Genomic DNA, 20,819 nt, shown 5'->3' with positions numbered 1-20,819 from the left:
TTACATGCAATAAAAAAAAAAGGTGACAATGGAAACGCCGAGGGTGGCATAAGGCATTCCACCTGTACAATTTATTTGTCAAATTTCATTGCGTCTCACTCTCTCATTAAGCAAAATGTGAGACGCAATACACGTTGGACAAAGAAATTGTATAGGTAGAATACTATCCTAAAACATGTCAGTAAATATAGCGCGAATAGGAAAGGCGCGACATTTAACATTTTTATAGCAGTACTCTTGGCGCATAGGTAATCTTATTTTTTTAATTTTCCTCCTTTATTCATTAGAATAAATATATGAAACGAGGGAACCATATGAGGTATCACATTTTATTGTGGTAAAGCTCACTATACTAATTGATATTAAGTACGTTGTGAATATTGACTAACTTGACATACCTACGGCATGAATTTCATGAAATTCATCCTTTTTATAACGATTACCTACTTTTTTTGCCTACTTCATTTAATTTGACTTGTAAATAAGTAGGTACGTTTAAAGGGGAGTAAATTTAAAATGCCCCATCTGGCAACGAAAGTAATGGCAAAAATACTTGATGATAATGAAAATAGACACTTGATGCCCTTGATGGGCAAAATTGTTGCCACATAAGATGAAATAAATGTAAAAATCTACATATTACAGGATAAGAATAAAACATAATGGGTGTATTTATTTATAACATAATAATTATTTAGGTAGGTAACGCTACGTCTTACGTAGGCGAACAACGCGCGAACGCGGCGCGGCGCGGCGCGGCGAAATCAATCCTTTGATGCCCATAGAAGTGTCCTACGTAAGCGATCTCGTTGCGAACGCGGTGCGGCGCGATTTGCACGCGAATGTCAGGCGGCGCGGCGCGGCGCGGCGCGGCGGCGGCCGCTTTCGCCGCGCCGCGCCGCGCCGCGTTCGCGCGTTGTTCGCCTACGTAAGACGTAGCGTAAGGCAAATCTGGGAAAATTAACAAATTATACAAATAGTTGATTCAAAATTGATTTATTAAATTGCACTTTTTATAATACATAAAGATCTTGTTCAAATTGTTTACAATATAACTTAACATATTTTAGTACACTAACATCATAAGCTATTTGTGGCTATATAAAATTTAACATAATATTATTTTATTTTTGCCTGTATATGGTTATAAAATAAAGTTTTCATTGAAGTAAAGTAAAAATTTCGAAAATAAGAGCACCTGAATATAAATATGATATTGATAACAATATTTTTTCCATAGCTATCCATTATTTTGATCATATATGTGAATACATTAACTCATAAAAGGGTTTAGGTATGTTTTTTTATTGCTGAAGAAGTATTCACATGGTTAAAATAGGCTTGAAACAGTCAAAAAATCCTAGAGATTTTCTAAGGGCCTAGCTATTAGCTAATACTACATTAGGTTGTCTTTGTAAAGAAAATTATAAATAATATTTATGTGTAATAATAATAATGATCTGTGTAATAATGATAATGATCTCTGTTGCAAATGCTTTAAGCTACATTCAAATATTCGAGTTCACATAATGCAAGCTAAATATAAATTGATTGTTGGTCTAACCAAATAAATAATTTTAAAGAATAGTGCATAGGTTGTTTGGGATTTCTAATAATACTTATGACTGGGTTAGGGTAGATACGTCTTGGATCTGTAACAAAAAAAATTAGTGCTTTGGACATTTAAATAAAATACAACACGAAATCTACAGCTGCGCGGTCTGTATCAACGCATGCTTTCAGGATTCTAGCGGTGATAGGTTAACTGACTTGTTACACCAGTCATTAGTTTGTAAATTTTGTCAAAAACATTACATATAGGTACTTACGATATGAACGTTTACAGTCCGCCACCGCTCCTGTCGACCGTGATCATTTTCTTCAGCAATTCCTTTTCGTGATGTTCCTCCTCCATCTCGGCCATACGCGCGAAACGGGAGTAGGCCACGTGGCCGGATTTGATGGCCGACATCATCTGTCGTTCAGTTAAGGATTAGTACATGGCTATACTTGTATTTGTACACTTCGTGTAGTATCAAAAATCCTGATGATCCGCTTAAAACCGTGCCTATAGTAAATTGGGAGAAATAGGAGAAAAAATGTTTTGTACAGGAAATATGTCGTCGAAACAGGCGAGCTGTCCATATTTCCTAGTCATAGCACCCCAGTACCGAACAGTAGTACAGGAGACACTGGTCCTTTAAGCGGATCATCTGTATTTTTTAATACATTGTATAATTTCTCTATGAGAATTTTTGAACGTGCCACCTTTTTTTGAGTAAAACTGTTTAGCAGATTATACAAAACCAGTAGGTATCAACATTTGAATACGAGTAAATGGGTTCAAAAGCTCGTCACAAATGACAAAACAATTTAAATGCCCCCTGGTATAAAAATAATAGAAAGATCTGCCAAAGGAATTCTCTGCAGTGAGCAAATGACAGTTTAACAACCCATTTACGGTATTACGTATCCATAAACGTTCAAATAAATTGAAAGTTTTATCATTAGATAAATGTTGTTTTTAATAGATGTCCTTAATATAAAAACAATAGTTCCTATAATATGTCATACTTGACATAACTTGTTTTAAATGGAAGGAAGTACAACTTGTAATAATAATTAAGTTTATTAAGATATATAATATTTAAGAATTATTAGAACCTCAGCGTAAAATGGAAATTGTTAGTTCATAATTCTTAACGTAAGTAATTGTTAATATTGCTAGGTACTAAACATTGCATGCAGTTGTGGTAGTTCATGCAGTGTTATAAAGACACGGCAAGCAACATAGCAGCAGCAAGAAAGAAAACCATGACCATTTTAGAAGAAGTACACAAACGATTTGTTATAAAAAATAGGCCACACCGTCCAAGATCAATCATATACTGGTAGAAAACTTTGCACTTGTATAAAAAAGTTTTTAGTCTATCTAGGCATTTTTCGATGGAATACGAAGCGCAGTCGAGAGATTGCTTTTTCTATTAATCATCCAAACGAAAGCTGTGGATATATTAATGCTGATTTGAATACTCAAATTTTATTGAGGATGACCAGAATTATAGTCGCAAAGGTTTACGTTACGTATACGTCGTACAAAATGCCTGTAGTTTCGTGCGTCGTGTTATTTATGTCATACAAAATTAAGCAAAATAAATCCTCTAATAGCAAATAAAAACGGGTTGCAAGGCCTAGCAAAGAGATCATTCAAAACACTCTAGATATGGACCTGTAAGTATTCGTCGAGCTCGACTTGGCCGTTCATGTTAGTGTCGATCTCTTTCAGAATTTCGTGCAACTGTTCCCCGGTGACTTCCTCGCCGCCCGCCTGTGGAAATGCTCCGGAATCAAGCAACATGGACACATGAGAAGCGAAAACTATGCTATACAGAACTTGTTTATTTGCCACATCGTGGTCAAAGGATAGACGATTGCAGAACATGAAGGAAACATCCTGGATTTCAAGATGGTGCATCTTTTTCAAAGGTTTAATTACTCGTAATAACTGATGAAATTGTTTGTTTATTAGTTGATTTTGCACGATAGGTTTTGAGACTTTACCATAGTTTAGTCTCGCGGCTTATTACCACGCGCTCTCCAAAATCATCTCGTGAGTTTACTGACTCGTAGTTAATCTTTGTATGGAGATTTTGTTGTCTTTTGAGCGCAATCAAATAGGAGTTCCATATAACACAGTTCAGCATTATTTTACACTATTTGTGAAAAATATTCCCAACGACGACACAGACATATATCCGCTACAGTATATTTCTCCCTTCTACCTGCAGGTAGTCCTGTATTTCCATCTGCCCGTGGTATGTCAGATCTATCTCGGACAGAAGAGCGCTTAGTTCAGCGTCGGACGGCTTCAAACCCATAGTCTATAACATTTGTGGTTAGAAAATTTAAAAGTGGTCTTACTTCGGGTAATATAGGTACCAATGTTTTAAGACCAAAACAAACTTACTCCCTTAATAGTAACTGGGAAGAAAACATCGTGAAAAAATATTGTCATTCTTAACTCAAAGTACACTAATATTTTCAGGTCGTTCTAAAATTACGAAATTACTTCTCAAATTAAATCAAATCAGAAGTAATTTCATTGATCGAAATTCAATCACTTTTCAAACACTTTTTAAAACAATTTGTAAATATTTCAAAGTTTTTTAAAAGAATGATTAACTACTTATTAATTACATTAGACAGAAAGTCTTTATACGTATATAACGTTTTGAATCCTTCAGGGAAATTATATTAATAATAATGAACCATATCACGTTACCTTAAGACTCCTCCTAATGTCGTTGATAGACACGTATCCCTTCCTATCGGCGTCAATGATCTGGAAACGCTTGATGTACGTCTGGATCTCGTCCTTGCTGAGATTTATGGGGATCTTGTCTCGACTTGCGCGGTTAACGAGTTGACCCATCTCGTTGGATAAGAATTCGTTGGCTTCTTTGATTTGCCTCTGAAAGTGTTTAATTGTGAAAAACAAGTGGAAGAATATAATTCGAGCCCTACACACCCCAATAGAGTGTAACAGAAAGAAAGAGTAACAGTATACAATGGACTCCCCTTCGAATTACTAGAATTAGACTCTTCTACCACATATACTAAGGAATTTATGAACTGAAGAACTAGTGGTGTTGTTGTTACAAAAATATACAAACGCAGAACAACAGAATCAAAATGTTGAGAATGGGATGAGGGAGATAAGAGTCGGTTGTAAAAATCAGCTACTAACTGGTAACGCAAATGCATCTACAGTCGCTAGTACACTAAGGAACGCGAACCGTAGATTTAAAACACACATGATGATGAAGATAGAGAAACCAATCTAGACATATTATTTTTATGGGTATCCTACTTTTTTCTCGTCGTTGCTCCATTTGAGTTCTTCCTGCATGATGTCGGCGACAACTGGTAACGCCTCTACGGCCGCTTGTACGTTGAGGAACGCGAGCCGTAGGCGTCTTGCGAGCATATCCACGCATGTACACGCGTACTCGCGGACACCATATCTGTGAACACGGACGATTATAGTATGTAGCGCGATGAAAACTTACAAAGCTGGACTATTCCGAGAAGTGGAAGGACTCGAATCGTTCAAAAGATGATGCTTTTACCAACACTTATTCAAGATTTTGTTTATATGTGGTTCTAGATGATGCCCATCAATTTAAAATTGTGCATACACTTACTACGGCTACTACTGTCGGCCGAATGTGAAAGGACTCTCATTATGGCTTTGGTTTTACAGTCGCTTGTACGTTGAGGAACGTGGCCGTAGACATCTTGTAATGAGCTTGGGGATTCGCGAAATAATAAGAAAATTATTTCTAACCTGATTTCAGCATCAATGTAAGGGAATTCTGGATGAATTTTCTTGCCAATTATAGGCCATCTCTTGCCGGTCATGGCGGCCATCTTAGCAACAGCAAACGCTCTGTCACCGTATGACTTGGCCAAGTGTTGTGCTACCTGAAATGTAAAAACGGTGCATATCAATTTCAGAGATTATTACAATTTGCTATAAGTTGCATCTACTATTCACTCGGCGTACTTGATTCCGCTATTACCTCCATCTCCAGGCCGAAATCTTGTACTAATCTAATGTACATGGTCGGGGTCCAGCCGTGGGCGCCTTCGAGGAGGAATCCGTCGGTCTGGCACTCGCGGAATAGCGGCTTCAGGTTGGCGCCTGAAATACAATGGGTTTTGTGAGTTATGGTACTCGTATTTTGAATCGGTATCACAAGAGTTGACATTAGTCAATAAGTTATAAGTTACCTATTTTATAATGGAAATTCGAAGAGAAGCTTCAAATAGGCACTGATTTCCTTATAGATTTAAGAGTCAATGATCCTATAAAATTGATGGAGAGCAGGACTGCAGCGTGTTTAACTATTAGTATGAGAAGCTATCAATTTCTGATAATATTCTAGAAGATACCGAAAGTACAAGGTGTCTCATAAAGCTGTATTTTCGAGTTAATTTTGTGCCCGAAAGAGGCAATGAAATTACAAATTGTATTTTTAGACTGAAAAATATCCGTATTTGAGTCTTATCACTCACTTTCAATAGCAGCGTCAATGGTCTCAGCCGCCATAGCACGATACGTGGTCCACTTGCCACCAGCAATAGTGACGAGGCCGGACTTGGATACGTGCACGATGTGATTACGGGCCAGGGACTGTGTGTCTTCCTTGTTGGGATCGGAGACTAGGGGTCTGATGCCGGACCATGCTGAGAGTACATCGCCGCGACGGACTGAAATTAAAAGCCAGTCCAGTATAAGCCATCTGCAGCGGTTTAACTTTAAAATCTAGAAAGTTTTCAGCACACGCATTGTGGAGCCCCTCCCTCCCTCTGGAGCGTAAGGCTATAAATGCCTTGACAATTAAGAGCATTAAGGTTGAAAGCCTTCATGTCATGAGCTTAACCTGAAGCTTTATACTCTTAAATATAAAAAAGGGAATAAACCTTGATTATTATCAAGTCAGAAGAAAAAAACGTTAATATTAAAAATGTGGTTCTACAGAAACTAAATACAAACCTTCAACATCAGGATTGAGATAGTTTTTGACTTCAGTGAGGATGAACAGAATCTCGTCTTCCGTCGGCTTGGGGTTGTGTGTGACCTTGCAGGGCATGTCAGTGGTTCCCGCAATGGTTCCCTTCAGCCAGGGCAGGAAGAAAATAACGCGACCGTCAGATGTGGCCGGGTCTAGAAGACCCATATGTTCGGGGCTGAAAAAAAGAGTTACTTTTGTTAGACTTTTTCGTTAAGATTTCGATCATAGACAGTTGAAGTAACCTTGCTCCACGAAGATAACTATCACCCTTATTTTCGACGTTAATATGTATTACCTGTAATAACCAGGCAAGACAATGTGAACTCCGCTGGACGGACAACAGATCTCTTTAACCGTTGGCTCGTCCATCTTGCGGATACTGTCGGTGAATGGGCCGGTCGCGTTGATGATGCACTTTGCTTTTACATCCCATTCCTTGCCGGTAATTTCATCCTGGAATTAATCGTCAGCGAAATTTAGTACATTTATAAACCAATTCGTTTCGCGAGCGTGCCGAGGAACATATAAGATAAAGATAACAGTTTCGGACAGTATTTCGATACTTTATTTTACCTTTCGTTTTAAGTTCTAGCTTCAGTTAGACCTGGATAACATTTAATGTTACATCTAGGGTTCCTACTCCCATCCGTGATTAAAAATAATGATTTATTTACCTTAACCCTAGCACCGCTGAGTTTTCCTCCAGTCTTGTGCAGCTTGGTGACGCTGACGTGATTAACGATTGTGGCGCCATGCCGAGCTGCAGTCAGCGCGATAGCCAGATTCATTCGAGCGTCGTCTTGTTGGCCTGAAAAAATAGCATTCAGTTACTGATCGACAGCAAACTGACATTGACTATGCTTATATACAAAGCGAAGTATTTACTAACATATCACATCCTGGCTGCGGCTATGGCATTTGACCGAATATTAATTACATGGCGGTTAAATTCACAGACTGCGCCACAGGTCGATATGGGATTTCATTAATCCATGACTATATAAGGTTTAAAAACTTGGATATGGTTCTCTAACTCTTCACCTTCACTACTCACCATCATAATATACGATGCCACCGCAGAGATTATCAGATTTTAACATGGGGAACAGTTCCAATGTGTTCTTTTTGGACAGATAATAGGAGCTCTTCACGTTCCTGTCGCCAGCTACCACATCGTACATTTTGATACCGAACCAGTAGTAGGGTACTTGCCACCATCTAGAAAAACAAAATCATTGTGCTATTTAAAACTAATATACGAGGGTCGCACTGAAATATTCGGGAATGGGACACTTAGAAATAACATAATAGAAAGAGACATATAATTTATAAAAATGTAACTCTTTATAAAACTTTTAAGGTATATTTCATTTGGTTGTCATTTGTATTTAAGAATTACTGGCAATTTGAAAATTGTATGTCGAACATTATTTGAATTTTTGGCAAAGTGATTTTTCCGATCAAATTTTTAAACGGTTTTCAATATGCCCTCAGCGAACAAATAAAAGTTACAATGGGCTTCTGTTATTTTTTTATGAACTAGAGTTCATCGTACGCTCGTTTGCGGTTAAAATTAAATATGAAAGTCACTTTCATTTTATCCCATAGATGATCTTAAAGAAGCATGTCATTCCAAAGCGACGTCAAAAATTAAAATCGCATTTGTGCTGTTAATTAAAAAGACTGCCAAAAAAGTTGCATATCGGCAGATTTCGACATTCCTAAATATTCATATGACAACAGTAAAAAAATATTATATATATATATATATGTAAAAAAAACTTCAATTCCGTTGGCTACTCCACGAATTTCATACAAAACCACTAAGGCTCCAAAATCGCCATACAAAAAGGACTTTGGGATTATGAGCCGTGTGCATTACAGAATGATTACTTTCAAAAGAAAATTTATATGCGTGGTCAGTTTGAGATTAAGTATGCATTAAAATAAAGATTGACTGTCTAGATGCGACAGTATTCTCTATTCCCGACATTTTCAGTGCAACCCTCGTATATGCCAAGTTGCCAAAAAAGGCTACTTTCGTTCAACTATCACAGGAGATGGTCGGAATTTTGAAACTAATAAAGAAATACTAAGTAAAAGTGTGTAAAATAGTAACAAGTAGATAGCACTGTACGACCCAGCAGTAGCTTGGGTCGGTCGATTATCTACAAAAGGTTATACTAACTTGTAAACCGGTAACAAAATCGGTAGTGGCCTGGTCAAATGCGGCGCCACCTCTAACATATTAGCTCTCTCGTGCAGCGCTTCCTTCACCATCTTATACTGGTCGTAGTCGAGCTGCATGATAGCTTTCTGCAGGTATCTGACACCGCCATGGATAAGTTTGGTGCTGCGGCTGGAGGTGCCGCTAGCGAAGTCGTCGGCTTCGACGAGGGCTGTACGGAGACCTGAAATTGAGATGAAGCCTTAAGTACGGTTTTCGTACTGTAAAATAAAATAATTTGGCAAACCTTAGCTCTAGCAAGTCTTGCGGTATTATACATAGGTACTAGGTTTATCACTTATCAGACTACACTTATCACATCAGACCAAAGAGAGTCTCAGGGAGTGTCAGTTATTGACAGACTGAGAGTGGCGTCAGTAACGTTCTATTCTGAACTGACCACGGATCTGGCTCATTGTCATTGCACTCACATAAGAGTCATACGACACAACATACGAGCTTGCTATCTTAGGTCAAGGTGACTTTGCCTAAGCGAACAATAACAGACCGCGCATAGAGAGCTAAAACATGTTTATGGTCCTATTAAACGCCTTATAAGCAATTAATTTATTCGACTATATATACAGTCCACACATCCCGCACATTGCATTCACAAACCGCTAGTTTATAGCATATTGTCGTGAAGAACACTTAAAAGAGCGGTAAAACGGTTTATGATCCTAACCTCTTGTGCAAGCATCCAAAGCGCAGCCGACACCAGTGGCGCCTCCTCCGATGATAAGCACATCGTATGTATGTCCCCCTTGTAAGCTGGTGACCTGTTCAGCTCGGGACGGCAGCGGTCTCTTCTTGCGTTCAGTCTTGGCAGAAACCGTCGAAGGCTTGTACCAAATCTGGAATGGAATGCCCGGTAGGTATACTTGTTGTTATTGTTTACAAATTGATTGCAGACACGTGGCTGTCTGGCAACAATAATCTTTACTTATCCAATTTTATGTACCTACTACGTTTTTTAAATAATATAGGAACTGTAACATAAAAACTGTTAGTAATAGTGTGGATATTCGTGTATATCAGGCTTTGTCGCGGTAATTTAAACAAAATTTGGATTTCCAAAAAAAATGCATTGTGTCTGAAATGTAATTAAAAATATGTGATGAGCTCTGATATATTTAAGTTTCCAGAAAAAGAAAGTAGTACTATAATAACAACACGGTATTTAAAAAGAATAAATTACCTCAATAAGTAGTTTTTAGCGACACGAGTGACGACCGCCTATTGTTACTAGCTGTACGTGCGTTAAGGTCGCAACTATGAGTTAGAGCGAGATAAAGATATTTTGACCGCACCAAGGTCGCGGTGCGGTAGTCTATTACTGATGGATATAATATATACCTACATAGTACGTACCTATTCATTTGCACGTTTTATATTTACTTAAAGTGAAGTATCATATCTTCAAGTCTTATATGAATAATATTTATTAAAGTCTCAATTATTATATTTTCATCCCAAACAGTTCTTCAAGGTTAAGCAAGGATAGATATTCTTGAAACAAAACGAAATATTATAGGTCTCGGTACTAAATTAACATAAATTTTAGTGACCTTCAGACATACTTCACAGCCATATTTAAAAATGCGTCAACATAGATAAGCATAATAAATTAAGATACTGGCTCTATTTCGGTTGCTACTCGAGCGTTATCTGTGAGGTGTGAGGGTTTCCTCGTTACTTACGGCGGGTGAGTCATCTGCGGAGAGAGCCCATGCTGCTAGTGCTGCGCCGGCGACACCCGTGGCGCCCCCAACAAGTAATCTTCTTCGTGACATTACTGAAATTCGAAAGATTTTAATAATTATAGCCGTTGTCAAAGTACCTGGGCGTAGTGATGGACGATTGGGCATATGCCCAAGGTGGAAAATTTCCCTTTTATGATGATTAATGGAGTAGGTCATTTGTCAGAAATTTGTTACATATTTACGGTACTTGGAGATAGAGATTATAATTACTATTTGGTAAATTAATTTTATTATTTTTAGTACCTATCATAATAGTTTATTTATATACTTACGGATAATTTTTAAAGCCGTAGGTACCTAAGTATGTAGTTATACGTATTGGTATACCTATTTAATCTAGATAACGGCGCAAGATATCTTAGACGCCGCTAGGAAATAGTGATATTCACGTAAATATCACGCGTTCATTGCATGTTCACGTCTATATACTCGTAGCGTGATACAAGGAAATATAAAACACTATCTCCTATGAAGGCTTAAATCATGATATGGGGTGATACAACTGAGGAATCACCTCACACTGTATGACATATCTGTAATTATCGCAATCGTAACCATATGCCTGAATCACGTAAGGTCAACGTACCTAATACTTGTACGTAGTTTACGTTTAAGCCAAGAATTCGAGGGAGAGTTATTTTGGGACTTTTGTAGCAGCTTTTGAGCGCGTGATTGTTATGCAAATTTGCGATAAAAAATATTTTCTAAGGATAAAAACTACCAATATGTACCTACTCTTTATTCATTATCGCAGACTTGTGCGGAAATGTCGATCTTATGTTTTCAAGAGTTGCGAATTGAGACACCGGCATAGATTTTTCATACATTATTGCCAGCCTAGGCTTTATAGGCTCGTTTATTGTTAGCTGTCCCATAATGTCTTAATCAGACTAGTAGGTAAGACTATCCCCTGTTCCCGGTTATTTTAGTACTTTACATAATGTTTTACTTAATTACGATAGGTACACTTAAAAGATTTACGTCAATCTGTAAACCGTTATAAGGTTTCAAATACTTTAGGAGTAAAAGATTGTAAAGATATGATAAGTCTTTATCAAGTACCCTAGATTGAATCTATTCATTAGATGGATTATCACTTCCGACTTGTCTGTCTAACCGGTCCCCCTGATAACGCTCAAGGCCGCATCACATATTGTACGCGCTCACCTAATAATAGCGAGTTAATAATATCCGCAAATTACATTGTAGTGCAGTAATGCGTGTTCGCAGCTACTTAGGTCGCCTGATTTTAGCCAAAATACAATGTCGTTGGCCGCATAACAGAGTTCGATCTAATCGGAGATAGGTGAATGTTGGCAGGCGTTCGACGTTCGTCGCATTCAGATCCAATTTTATTTGAGACAGCCACGAGTTTACATGCCATCAGTACGTACTTTATTATATATTCTTCGTTCAATAGGTACATAGCGTTTATACCACGGCGGTAGCCAGAACTAAAATAGCCTGTGTGCTTGCGAAATAATGACTGCGGTACAGTTTAATACCTAGAGACGGACGCGTGAAGTCAGGTGACACTTGCAGGGAATAAAAACTAATTGTCTCTTACTTAACTGTAAAGGCGCGGTTGCACAAGTATATGCACTGTGCGTTTCTTTTATTTTATGTGCAGTATCAACGTACCTTCATTCTCCCGCAGGATTAATATAACTCTTTAGAAATGTATTAATTTCATAAATAAATAGGTAGTGTAAGTCACTGCAATAGTCGAAAAATGTGTGCTGTAATGTAGGAATAACGTTGCCAAAAATTTAGTAGTAGACTAAGAAAACGTAGAGATTCCAGGTTAACGATTTTAACTTTTAAATTATATAAAATGATATCCCCACGTGTGCCCAAACCCTTCACGCTTTAATGTCTAATTGTCTACCAGTCATCTTTAGGGCAAACAGCGACACAATGAAACCGACCTAATGTTCCTTGCCAATGTAGCCCTTCAGCGTGCTGTAAGGTGTAGGGATAATCAGTTACCTCACTGATACGACGACGATACCTTATTTAACACTGAACTAAGATTTTATTAACCTTTTATAGGTACCTACACTATTTTTCTTTAGTGACTGCGAGTGCTGCAATAGTTGTTATTTGTGTTACAAGGGGGCAAAGTTGTTGTTTAATCGCTCGTGCTAATATTGATACCCGAGCAAGCGAAAGATTCCAAAATTGACCCAGGAGCGTAGAGAGTGGTGCGAAAAATGGAATCTTGAGCGTTGCGAGGGTTTCAAAGCACGAGGGTTAAACAAAACTTGCCCCCGATTGATACACAAATTTTTTCACCACACCAAGCCGAAGCAAACATTAAACGTAAAATATCAAACAAAATTAAACCAAGTCAAAAGAATGTTATTAAATACAGTGAAACCTGGATAAGTGAGATCTCAAGGGACGAGCAAATTTGTCTCACTTAAAGAGGTTTCCCACTTACCCAGGCTCCCAGTTAGCCAGGTACAAATAAATTTCTGTCTCATTTACAGAGGGTTCTATAGAGGTGAGAATAGAGTATATTTCAGTTATACGGTATTTAGTCATTATCTTTAAAAATAAATAAGGTAAAAGAATTAAATAATCCTTGTCCCTAAATTTTTTTTAAGTGTATTTAAATATTTCTTTGAATTTATTTTGAATGATTCTCCAAAGGATAGATATTTCAACATTAAATTAAATTTGATACGGACTTCATTGCGTATTAGAAATTCAATAAATGAAAATTTATTTTTTCGTGTTACTTATCAAAATTTCAGCTTTCGTTTCGGTAGTTTTAACTACTAACATAAATTAACTAAATTAAAATTCTACGAATTCTTAACAACTTCGCTAAGAGAGGTGAGTTAATTTATTAAATTTTAATTAATTAATACTTGATGAAAACTAAAAATTAAAATTTGAAGTTGTTTAGACACAATTAGGCAAATGCGGAATTTGTGGATAGACTAAGAGTTAGTAAGAATACGGAAATTGTTCAATGAAGTCCAAGTTAGAGAGGTCATAGATTGACGTTATCTCAGATACAGAAGTCAATTCCCTATAAAATTCTAAAAAACAATTAGGAAAATGTAATCTTATAAATATAGTCTCAGTAAAAGAGGTAAAAATACACTCTCTGTCTCAGTTATAGAGGTAAATGTGACTATAAAATCACAACAACGAATCCCAGTTATAGAGGTTCGTTTTATCTCAGTTACAGAGGTAATTCAGTGCTAAAGTGTCGGGACCGCACCATGAGTCCCAGCTATAGAGGTTTCTCACTTATCCAGGTCCCACTTAACCAGGTTTCACTGTATTTATCATCAAAAATCATCATTTTAAAGTCAATTCTACCAGTATACATAAGAAAACAACTCAAAATTTGCTGATTACTTTGCCTCACATGTGAATAAAATGCAACTTTGCTATCAGTTTTTAAAGTGCAAAGTAAGCTGGCGTGGTGAAAAATATTTGAAACTTCGGCATGTATGTAACTCAAATAAAGTATGTGATAAAGACATAATTTAACGTTTCATTTAAATTATTAATAATGACGGAAATGATTAACGGTTGGTAGTTAGGAGATTAAGCTGAAGGAGGAAGCATTTGCCATCGGTACTATGGTTGAATATTATGTTGCTGAGTCTTAACTCAGTAATATTAATTTAACACGCATTATTGCTATGCATATAGATCTAATCACTAATCAGTCTCTAAGTATGATTAAAGAAATAAAACTTGTTATAAGTAGGTAACTCCATAAACCTAATGGATTAAAGGCCTTGAGTTGCAACGCCAAGTAGGATGATGTCATAAAGCAGTATAGGTTTAGGCTTTTATTTCACGCTGAGATATTCTCTTGCAGAAATAACAAGCCATTTGATCTTAAATAATTTCATGAGGAAATGTGGATGTTCCCGTATTTTAGTCAAATTATAGGTACCTAGATACATAAAGTAAATTAAGCTGAATGGATAAACCCTAAAGTAGGTATTAAAAAAAGTGCAAGAAAAGATTGACATCGCGAATACCAAATACACTTAAACGCGTTCTTCCCGTTATTAAATTAATATTTGCTATACTCATAAAGTTAAAATTAATATGAACTAGTTTTAAACTCACCTTTAGCTATTTAATTGTATGAAGGAAAACTACGTAGAAAACATTTAACCAATGTTATATAGAAGAAACAATTTAACAAGGACAACAAGGTTACGGTATTCGAAAAGGAGAATTTTGTATGAACACTACAAAATTCCCTTATTAAATTCACTTTATTTTGTATGTTATGTAATTTAACATTACACTATGGGTAATGTTACGAGGATGTTGTTTTAGTTTAACTAACACTTATTAGCTTATCGTGAATGACATTCATGCGCGACCGGGCGTTGGACGCCCCAGCCCGGTTTAGCCGACTGACCGTATTTTCGTTCGATCTCTAGCTGAAGCGTGACTCATTCCCCCTTTTGACATAATCGCAAGCAGTTTGGTACAGCACTAACTTCACTGCCAAGGCCAAGCGACATCTATAGGCGAACTTAAACAATAACTAATGAGTTGTTAGCGTCATCTAGTGACAAATAAACTAGAAAGTGGTGACTTGTGTCAACTGTCAAGTCATAGTTTGAACAGGAAGTTATATATTAATCGGGAGCGAACTGTCACTTTTTTTGTCATACTAAATTGAACCTTATCACCGAGCCAGAAAGTTGTTCGTACCAGACTAGAGAAAACGGTCCACATGAGATAGAAAACCAGAGCCCCGTGTCTCACTCGCACATGTTGCCAATGTAAAAAAGATACCATTGTGGCAGTATTTATATCAATATACTACTGAAAGTAATTACCTTCATATACTATTTTAGTGCTATATTCCGATTACAGTTCCGATATCTTTTAAATAATTTGTTAATCATTATGATGTCAATATTATTAACTGATTAAACCAAGCATGTGCATAACAAAAAAAACATTAAATTGAATATGGTAGAAATTGTAGTAACTTTGGATATTAATTGGTATCCCCAACTTGATGACATATTTTTCGTGTACACACACACACACACGTGTACAATCAAGAAAACACTGTCAAACTCATTAGGGTGACTATGATATCGGTGCGATTTGGATCGGTCTTACAGAATTGTTATTACGTACTTAATGTAAAAATAAGTTTACCTAAATAGTATACTAATAAATAAATAAAGATATACTTATTTCGGCATGTTTAATTATTCGATTCATGTAATGAGAGCTATATAATTGCAAAAAAATTAAATCCAAAGTCCTTAGACATTACAGACTCATGTTTATACTTACTTACATAATATTTAATTACTGAAACGTTAATTCTAACTATTTATATAGATGTAATCGATTCTATATAGGTTGGACACACATTTCCGTCAGTATACAAAGGCGGCAAATTTGAAAATTTTGTTGCAGACCACAAATCTACGATGACGCTTACGCTTAAAGAATAGCTTAAGTATGCAAAAGGGAAGTCATCACGTATATGAACACACCATGAGTATGATATTGATAGTGATAGGTATTTTGTTAAGCATAAATAGTGTAAGATGCCGGTTTACACAGTTAAATGTAAGTTTTTATTTCGTTGTGTGCTAATATTTTATTATTTTAGTCAATACTCAAGATAATTTCGTGTATAAACATAAATTGTTACGCCACCACGCTACGCTAGGGCTTGACAAAATGAGTGGTATCGATAACTAGTCGGTATAGTATTAATTTATAAGGTAATTTGCGATTTAAGTGTTGAAAGTAAGAATCAAATTCGTAACGAGTGGTGATAAATTAAAACACGACCGAAGGCAGTGTTTTTAATCGACACGATTTGCGAATTACCTAGTTACGTAGTACAACGTTTTACCCCATCCTGGATATCTGTCTCGCTCTCTCTTATAGCTGTGTTTTTGATGTAGGTACGGCGGACCACACCTTCCTCACAATCGACCATGATCGCGATTCAATACGCCCATCCCATCTGTAACAGCTTTTATAACGACTAAAAGCTGTTATAACGACTAAATTAAGTAAGGTTGTTGTGAAGCGTTTTACAGGAGAGAAAAGAACTATACCCATCTCTTTTCTGGGACAATTATACTAGCATAGGGAAAATACAGTATGATTCTCTCTGATTATGTACGAATGAGAAAAGATCCTGGCCAAACTATACATTCAATCTTATGCTAATATCCCACATACATATGACTTATGGTCACCCTAATTAGAAAGAGATGGAGGGCTCAGGTTTGATGTCTCATGTGGACACACTTTTTGGCCAGTGTACACTATCCCGTTTACTCTCTACGTCCGTGAGTTTGAAATAAATAAGTTCACACGGAGCTAACACAGCCAAGTTAACTTTTAATTACATTAAAGTTACCGTTAATATGCCATTTAACGTGTAAGTTATTTTTAATTTTAACTCGTATCGTATATTGTGCAGTTTTCAGAAAATAACAAAACTGATAGCGATTAACTACTTTTCTTAACCCTTTAACCATTTGACATTTCTTTCTAGTCATTTGATTTCGAACCGTAATTTTAAATGTAGAGATGCGTTTTTGTTTTAAGTATGATGGCAAGTATGTTGCCGTTACGGACTAACTAAAGGGTTAACTAATCACACGTATTGGGGGTAACACTATTTCAGAAAACTCCCATCTTCACTAGTGATAGCGATTAAAGAAGAAGCAAATTAATGATACCTAAGTACATGTATTTAATAATAAAATCTTGTAAGTCGATTTGAACAAACTTCTAATAATGGTACCGATATGAAACTGTGCTTACTTTGTGCATGTGCTACCTAAATTAAATTATTCAGTGTTAAATTTTCATGTAGGTACTTACTTATTTTTTAAGATCAAAATAGTCGTGTGCAGACATCGGATTCCGTGGGGCGAAACTTCTTGACAGCTAGGGACTTCCTACGTCGATAAACTCATTTATCGATACTAGTTCTATATACTAGTGACCGCCCCCAACATTGTGTGTTTTTCGTAACTATTGTTCTGAAGACCAGTATGAAATTCATACATAGCGTCTAAAATAATCGGTAGGTTACACATAGATAAGGCTAGTACCGATTGCATTATAAAATAGTTGATACCCATTATCTTAACCTCTTCAGATAATTAAATAGAAGTACCTTACCTACTTAGACACTCACTATGAAACAATACTTGTCAATGTCATCAGACACTGTCATTCTCATTTGTAAAGACGTGCTATTTATTACAGATTTTATATTTATGAGTGAAAATAAATAATGCCTCTTCAAAAAATAGAAGACTTGCTTAAAAAGCATCCTGAAATAATTAAACGCGGGTCTAAGCTACGCTGTAGCCAATGTCAAGTGACCTTTCATCGCAAAAATTATTCTCTTGCTAGGCACTTGAAAACCGGAAGACATACAAGTATTCAAGAAGAAAAATATAAATTCTACAAAGAGCTTACTATGTTCATGGTGGCCTGCAATATATCGTGGTATCAATTAGAAAATCCAAATTTTATGGTTTTATTCAAAATTGCATTTCTGGACGATATGGGAAGTTTTCAGTGCCTTCGGAATCTACTATCAGAAAAAATTATCTTTCTCCAATTTATAATGAAACGTATCAACAAATTAGGAACGAAATTGGAAACAATTACATCTACGTGTCGGTAGATGAAACTACAAATTCTAACGGTGACCAAATTGCAAATGTTGTCATTGGCAAACTTTCTCACAGCACACCAAGTCGGCCGTATGTTATTGCAAGTAAATGTTTACAGCAGACAAATAATGAAACTATTGCAAATTTGATTATAACGTCCCTATCAAATTTTTGGTGCTGTGATTCAAATAGCGATAATTTCAAAAAAGTGCTATTGTTGGTGACTGACGCAGCACCTTATATGATAAAAATGGGTAAGAAACTGGATTCAGTTTTTCAAAATATGACTCACGTAACATGTGCAGCTCACGGATTAAATAGGGTTGCTGAGAAAGTTAGATATCTGTTTCCAAATGTTAATAACTTGATATCATCCGTCAAAAAAGTATTTTTGAAGTGTCCCAAGAGAATCAATGTATTTAAAAATATGTTACCAAATGTACCTCTACCGCCGCAACCAACCATTATAAGATGGGGCACATGGTTGCAAGCAGCAAACTATTACGCTAAATATTTTGAAGATATAAGACGAGTTCTGCATACATTTTCTGCATCAGATGGGAAAGCAGTTAAAATGGCCAAGGCTGCACTAAATAAATCTTCTCTTCAGGGTGAACTTAAATTTATTGCCGACAATCTAAATATCATTCAAGAGTCGATAAAGAAATTACAAGCAACAAATTTGTCTCTAGACTTTGGTGTGCGAATAGTGAAGAAGGTACAGTCTGCATTATCTAAAATATTTTTGGACAAAAAGGGGAAAATCGTATACGATAAATTTAAAAACGTTTTTTACAAAAACTCCGGGTACAACACAATGGAAAAAATCAATTTGTTATTAAAAGGTGAAGAAGTTACATTACAACCGATAAATAAACGAAATACCATTGATCACTTTATGAAATTTTGCTATGCTCCTATAACCTCCACAGAAATTGAAAAGTCTTTTAGCCACCTGAAATGGATTTTTCAGCCAAGACGGAGACGCTTAACGCCCGAAAATATGGAAAAAATTCTGGTAGTTTACTTTAACAACAATAGATGGGACAGTCATGAAGAAATAAATTGTGACGAGTAAACTTTTAAAAACGTTTTAAAAAAAGAAGAGGAAAATTTAGTTCTTATTTTATTATATAATACTCTTTTAATAAAAAAATATTTTATAAGCAAACCTTTGTGTGATCACTAGTATTTAGAACTAGTATCGATAAATGAGTTTATCGACGTAGGAAGTCCCTAGCTGTCAAGAAGTTTCGCCCCACGGAATCCGATGTCTGGTCGTGTGTAAACAACATCAAATCAAACACAAAAATATTTATTTTGGTACTTCTACTTGCTTCAGAATTTGCAAGAATCTACAGCGAGGGCCATCTCAGAAGCTTTTATTTACAATCGAGAACAATTTTGAACACTTAAAACATGTCAAAACCTTTACTAAGATTGCTGAGGAGGAAGAAGTGCTTCATGAGTGTATTGTTGACAATATGGTTAATGTATGCCTGCTATTTGATCAGGATAATCTAAACTTCAATCCAGGAGACGAAAATTCCGTGAATATATTTGTCAAGATTGCAGCTAAAATAATAAATTCAGCCAACCATAACACAATTATATTGAAAGTAACATGCAATGAACTCAATTATTCAAAGCAAATTACTTGTACTGAACAGTGGTTAGAATATATAGTTATTGGTAAACACGAGGTGATTCTAACACAGGACCAGTTTATAGTTTCAACTGATGTAGAAATAAATGTAAGCGTTATTAATAAAGAACCAGTTACTTTTGCAAAGCTTTATGATGATACAATCTTGACGGACTTTCAACTGAGCACTGCAGAAGGTAGTGTAGCGGTGCACAAAGCATGCCTGGCTGCTCACAGTGATGTATTTAAAACAATGTTTAATGGGCCTTGGAAAGACACTTCAAATGGTCATGTGGGATTAGCACTTACTTTGAGCAGTCTCCAGCAATTCAAGGCTGTTTATTTAGGCAAGCTGCCTGATGAAAAAGAAGACTTGCAATCTTTGCTGCTTCTATCTTCATTATACTTCATGGAATCTCTAAAGTCTGAATGCATTTCAAAGTTGATGGAACTGGTCAAACCAGAAAATTTGTACAGCCTCCTGGAATTTGCTTGTATAAACAATATACCAGATTTGTCATTTGCTATGCTTCTGCAAGTTCCTGATAATGTTGTTCATAAAACTTATGAATTGAGGAAAAATAACCGGCCTATGGACAAAGAAATATGTGCACAAGAAGACAAAGAACATCATACCAGTTAATTAAGTGGTAGCTATGGTCTTGTAGTCTACGAGTATCTGGCTTATTTTCTTACTTTGAATATTATGATTAAGTATTATTTTTTTTTATCACATATTACTTATAAGTTCCCTGTAATAATAGTAAAAGTTATTATTTAGAGAAGTACTTATTTAGTAAATCCCTCTCATAAATTTTTGAACAATCTTTTTTTTTAATATTTTATGCCATTTATGTTAGTTTCTACAAATGAAGATAAAGGATTTCTCACCTATCATGAAATTATATTCATAATGATACAGACCGATAAAAACAA

The 20,819-nt window shown here is 36.0% G+C and overlaps 2 protein-coding genes across 3 annotated transcripts; one reads left to right on the top strand and one right to left on the bottom strand.

Annotated features, from left to right (window-relative positions):
• Positions 1-980: 980 nt before the first annotated feature.
• Positions 981-14,984, bottom strand: LOC134663990 (glycerol-3-phosphate dehydrogenase, mitochondrial). 2 transcript variants are annotated; one of them, XM_063520551.1, is made up of 16 exons: positions 14,673-14,984; positions 10,506-10,600; positions 9,491-9,659; positions 8,767-8,989; positions 7,633-7,796; positions 7,253-7,386; positions 6,874-7,031; positions 6,560-6,753; positions 6,079-6,273; positions 5,583-5,704; positions 5,348-5,484; positions 4,871-5,024; positions 4,283-4,471; positions 3,783-3,881; positions 1,830-1,975; positions 981-1,652 (listed from the first exon to the last, which is right to left on the bottom strand). In XM_063520551.1, the coding sequence occupies exons 2-15, from the start codon at positions 10,596-10,598 to the stop codon at positions 1,841-1,843; spliced, it is 2,166 nt and encodes a 721-aa protein (XP_063376621.1). In that variant the 5' UTR covers positions 10,599-10,600; positions 14,673-14,984; the 3' UTR covers positions 981-1,652; positions 1,830-1,840. The 2 variants fall into 2 exon arrangements, with proteins under 2 accessions (XP_063376621.1, XP_063376620.1); XM_063520550.1 differs by lacking the exon at positions 3,783-3,881 and adding an exon at positions 3,230-3,328 and having other exon boundaries at positions 14,673-14,981.
• On the top strand, positions 3,360-20,672 carry LOC134664003 (uncharacterized). Its single transcript, XM_063520567.1, has 2 exons — positions 3,360-3,486; positions 19,581-20,672. Exons 1-2 carry the CDS (start codon positions 3,467-3,469, stop codon positions 20,524-20,526), a joined length of 966 nt encoding a protein of 321 aa, XP_063376637.1. The 5' UTR covers positions 3,360-3,466; the 3' UTR covers positions 20,527-20,672.
• The last annotated feature ends 147 nt before the right edge of the window (positions 20,673-20,819 follow it).

Source organism: Cydia fagiglandana, chromosome 4, assembly GCF_963556715.1.
Source record: "Cydia fagiglandana chromosome 4, ilCydFagi1.1, whole genome shotgun sequence".
In the NCBI taxonomy this organism is placed as follows: Eukaryota; Metazoa; Arthropoda; class Insecta; order Lepidoptera; family Tortricidae; genus Cydia; species Cydia fagiglandana.
This window is presented reverse-complemented; position numbering and strand designations above follow the sequence as displayed.

Excerpts from the sequence above, each read along its gene's own strand:
- LOC134663990 (XM_063520551.1), bottom strand. The coding sequence starts at position 10,598 with ATGTCACGAAGAAGATTACTTGTTGGGGGCGCCACGGGTGTCGCCGGC. Across the intron at positions 4,472-4,870 it reads GGAGCAACGACGAGAAAAAA|AGGCAAATCAAAGAAGCCAA; the intron begins GTAGGATACCCA and ends AAACACTTTCAG. Across the intron at positions 3,882-4,282 it reads ACATTAGGAGGAGTCTTAAG|ACTATGGGTTTGAAGCCGTC; the intron begins GTAACGTGATAT and ends CAAATGTTATAG.
- LOC134664003 (XM_063520567.1), top strand. The coding sequence starts at position 3,467 with ATGGTGCATCTTTTTCAAAG. Across the intron at positions 3,487-19,580 it reads ATGGTGCATCTTTTTCAAAG|AATTTGCAAGAATCTACAGC; the intron begins GTTTAATTACTC and ends TACTTGCTTCAG.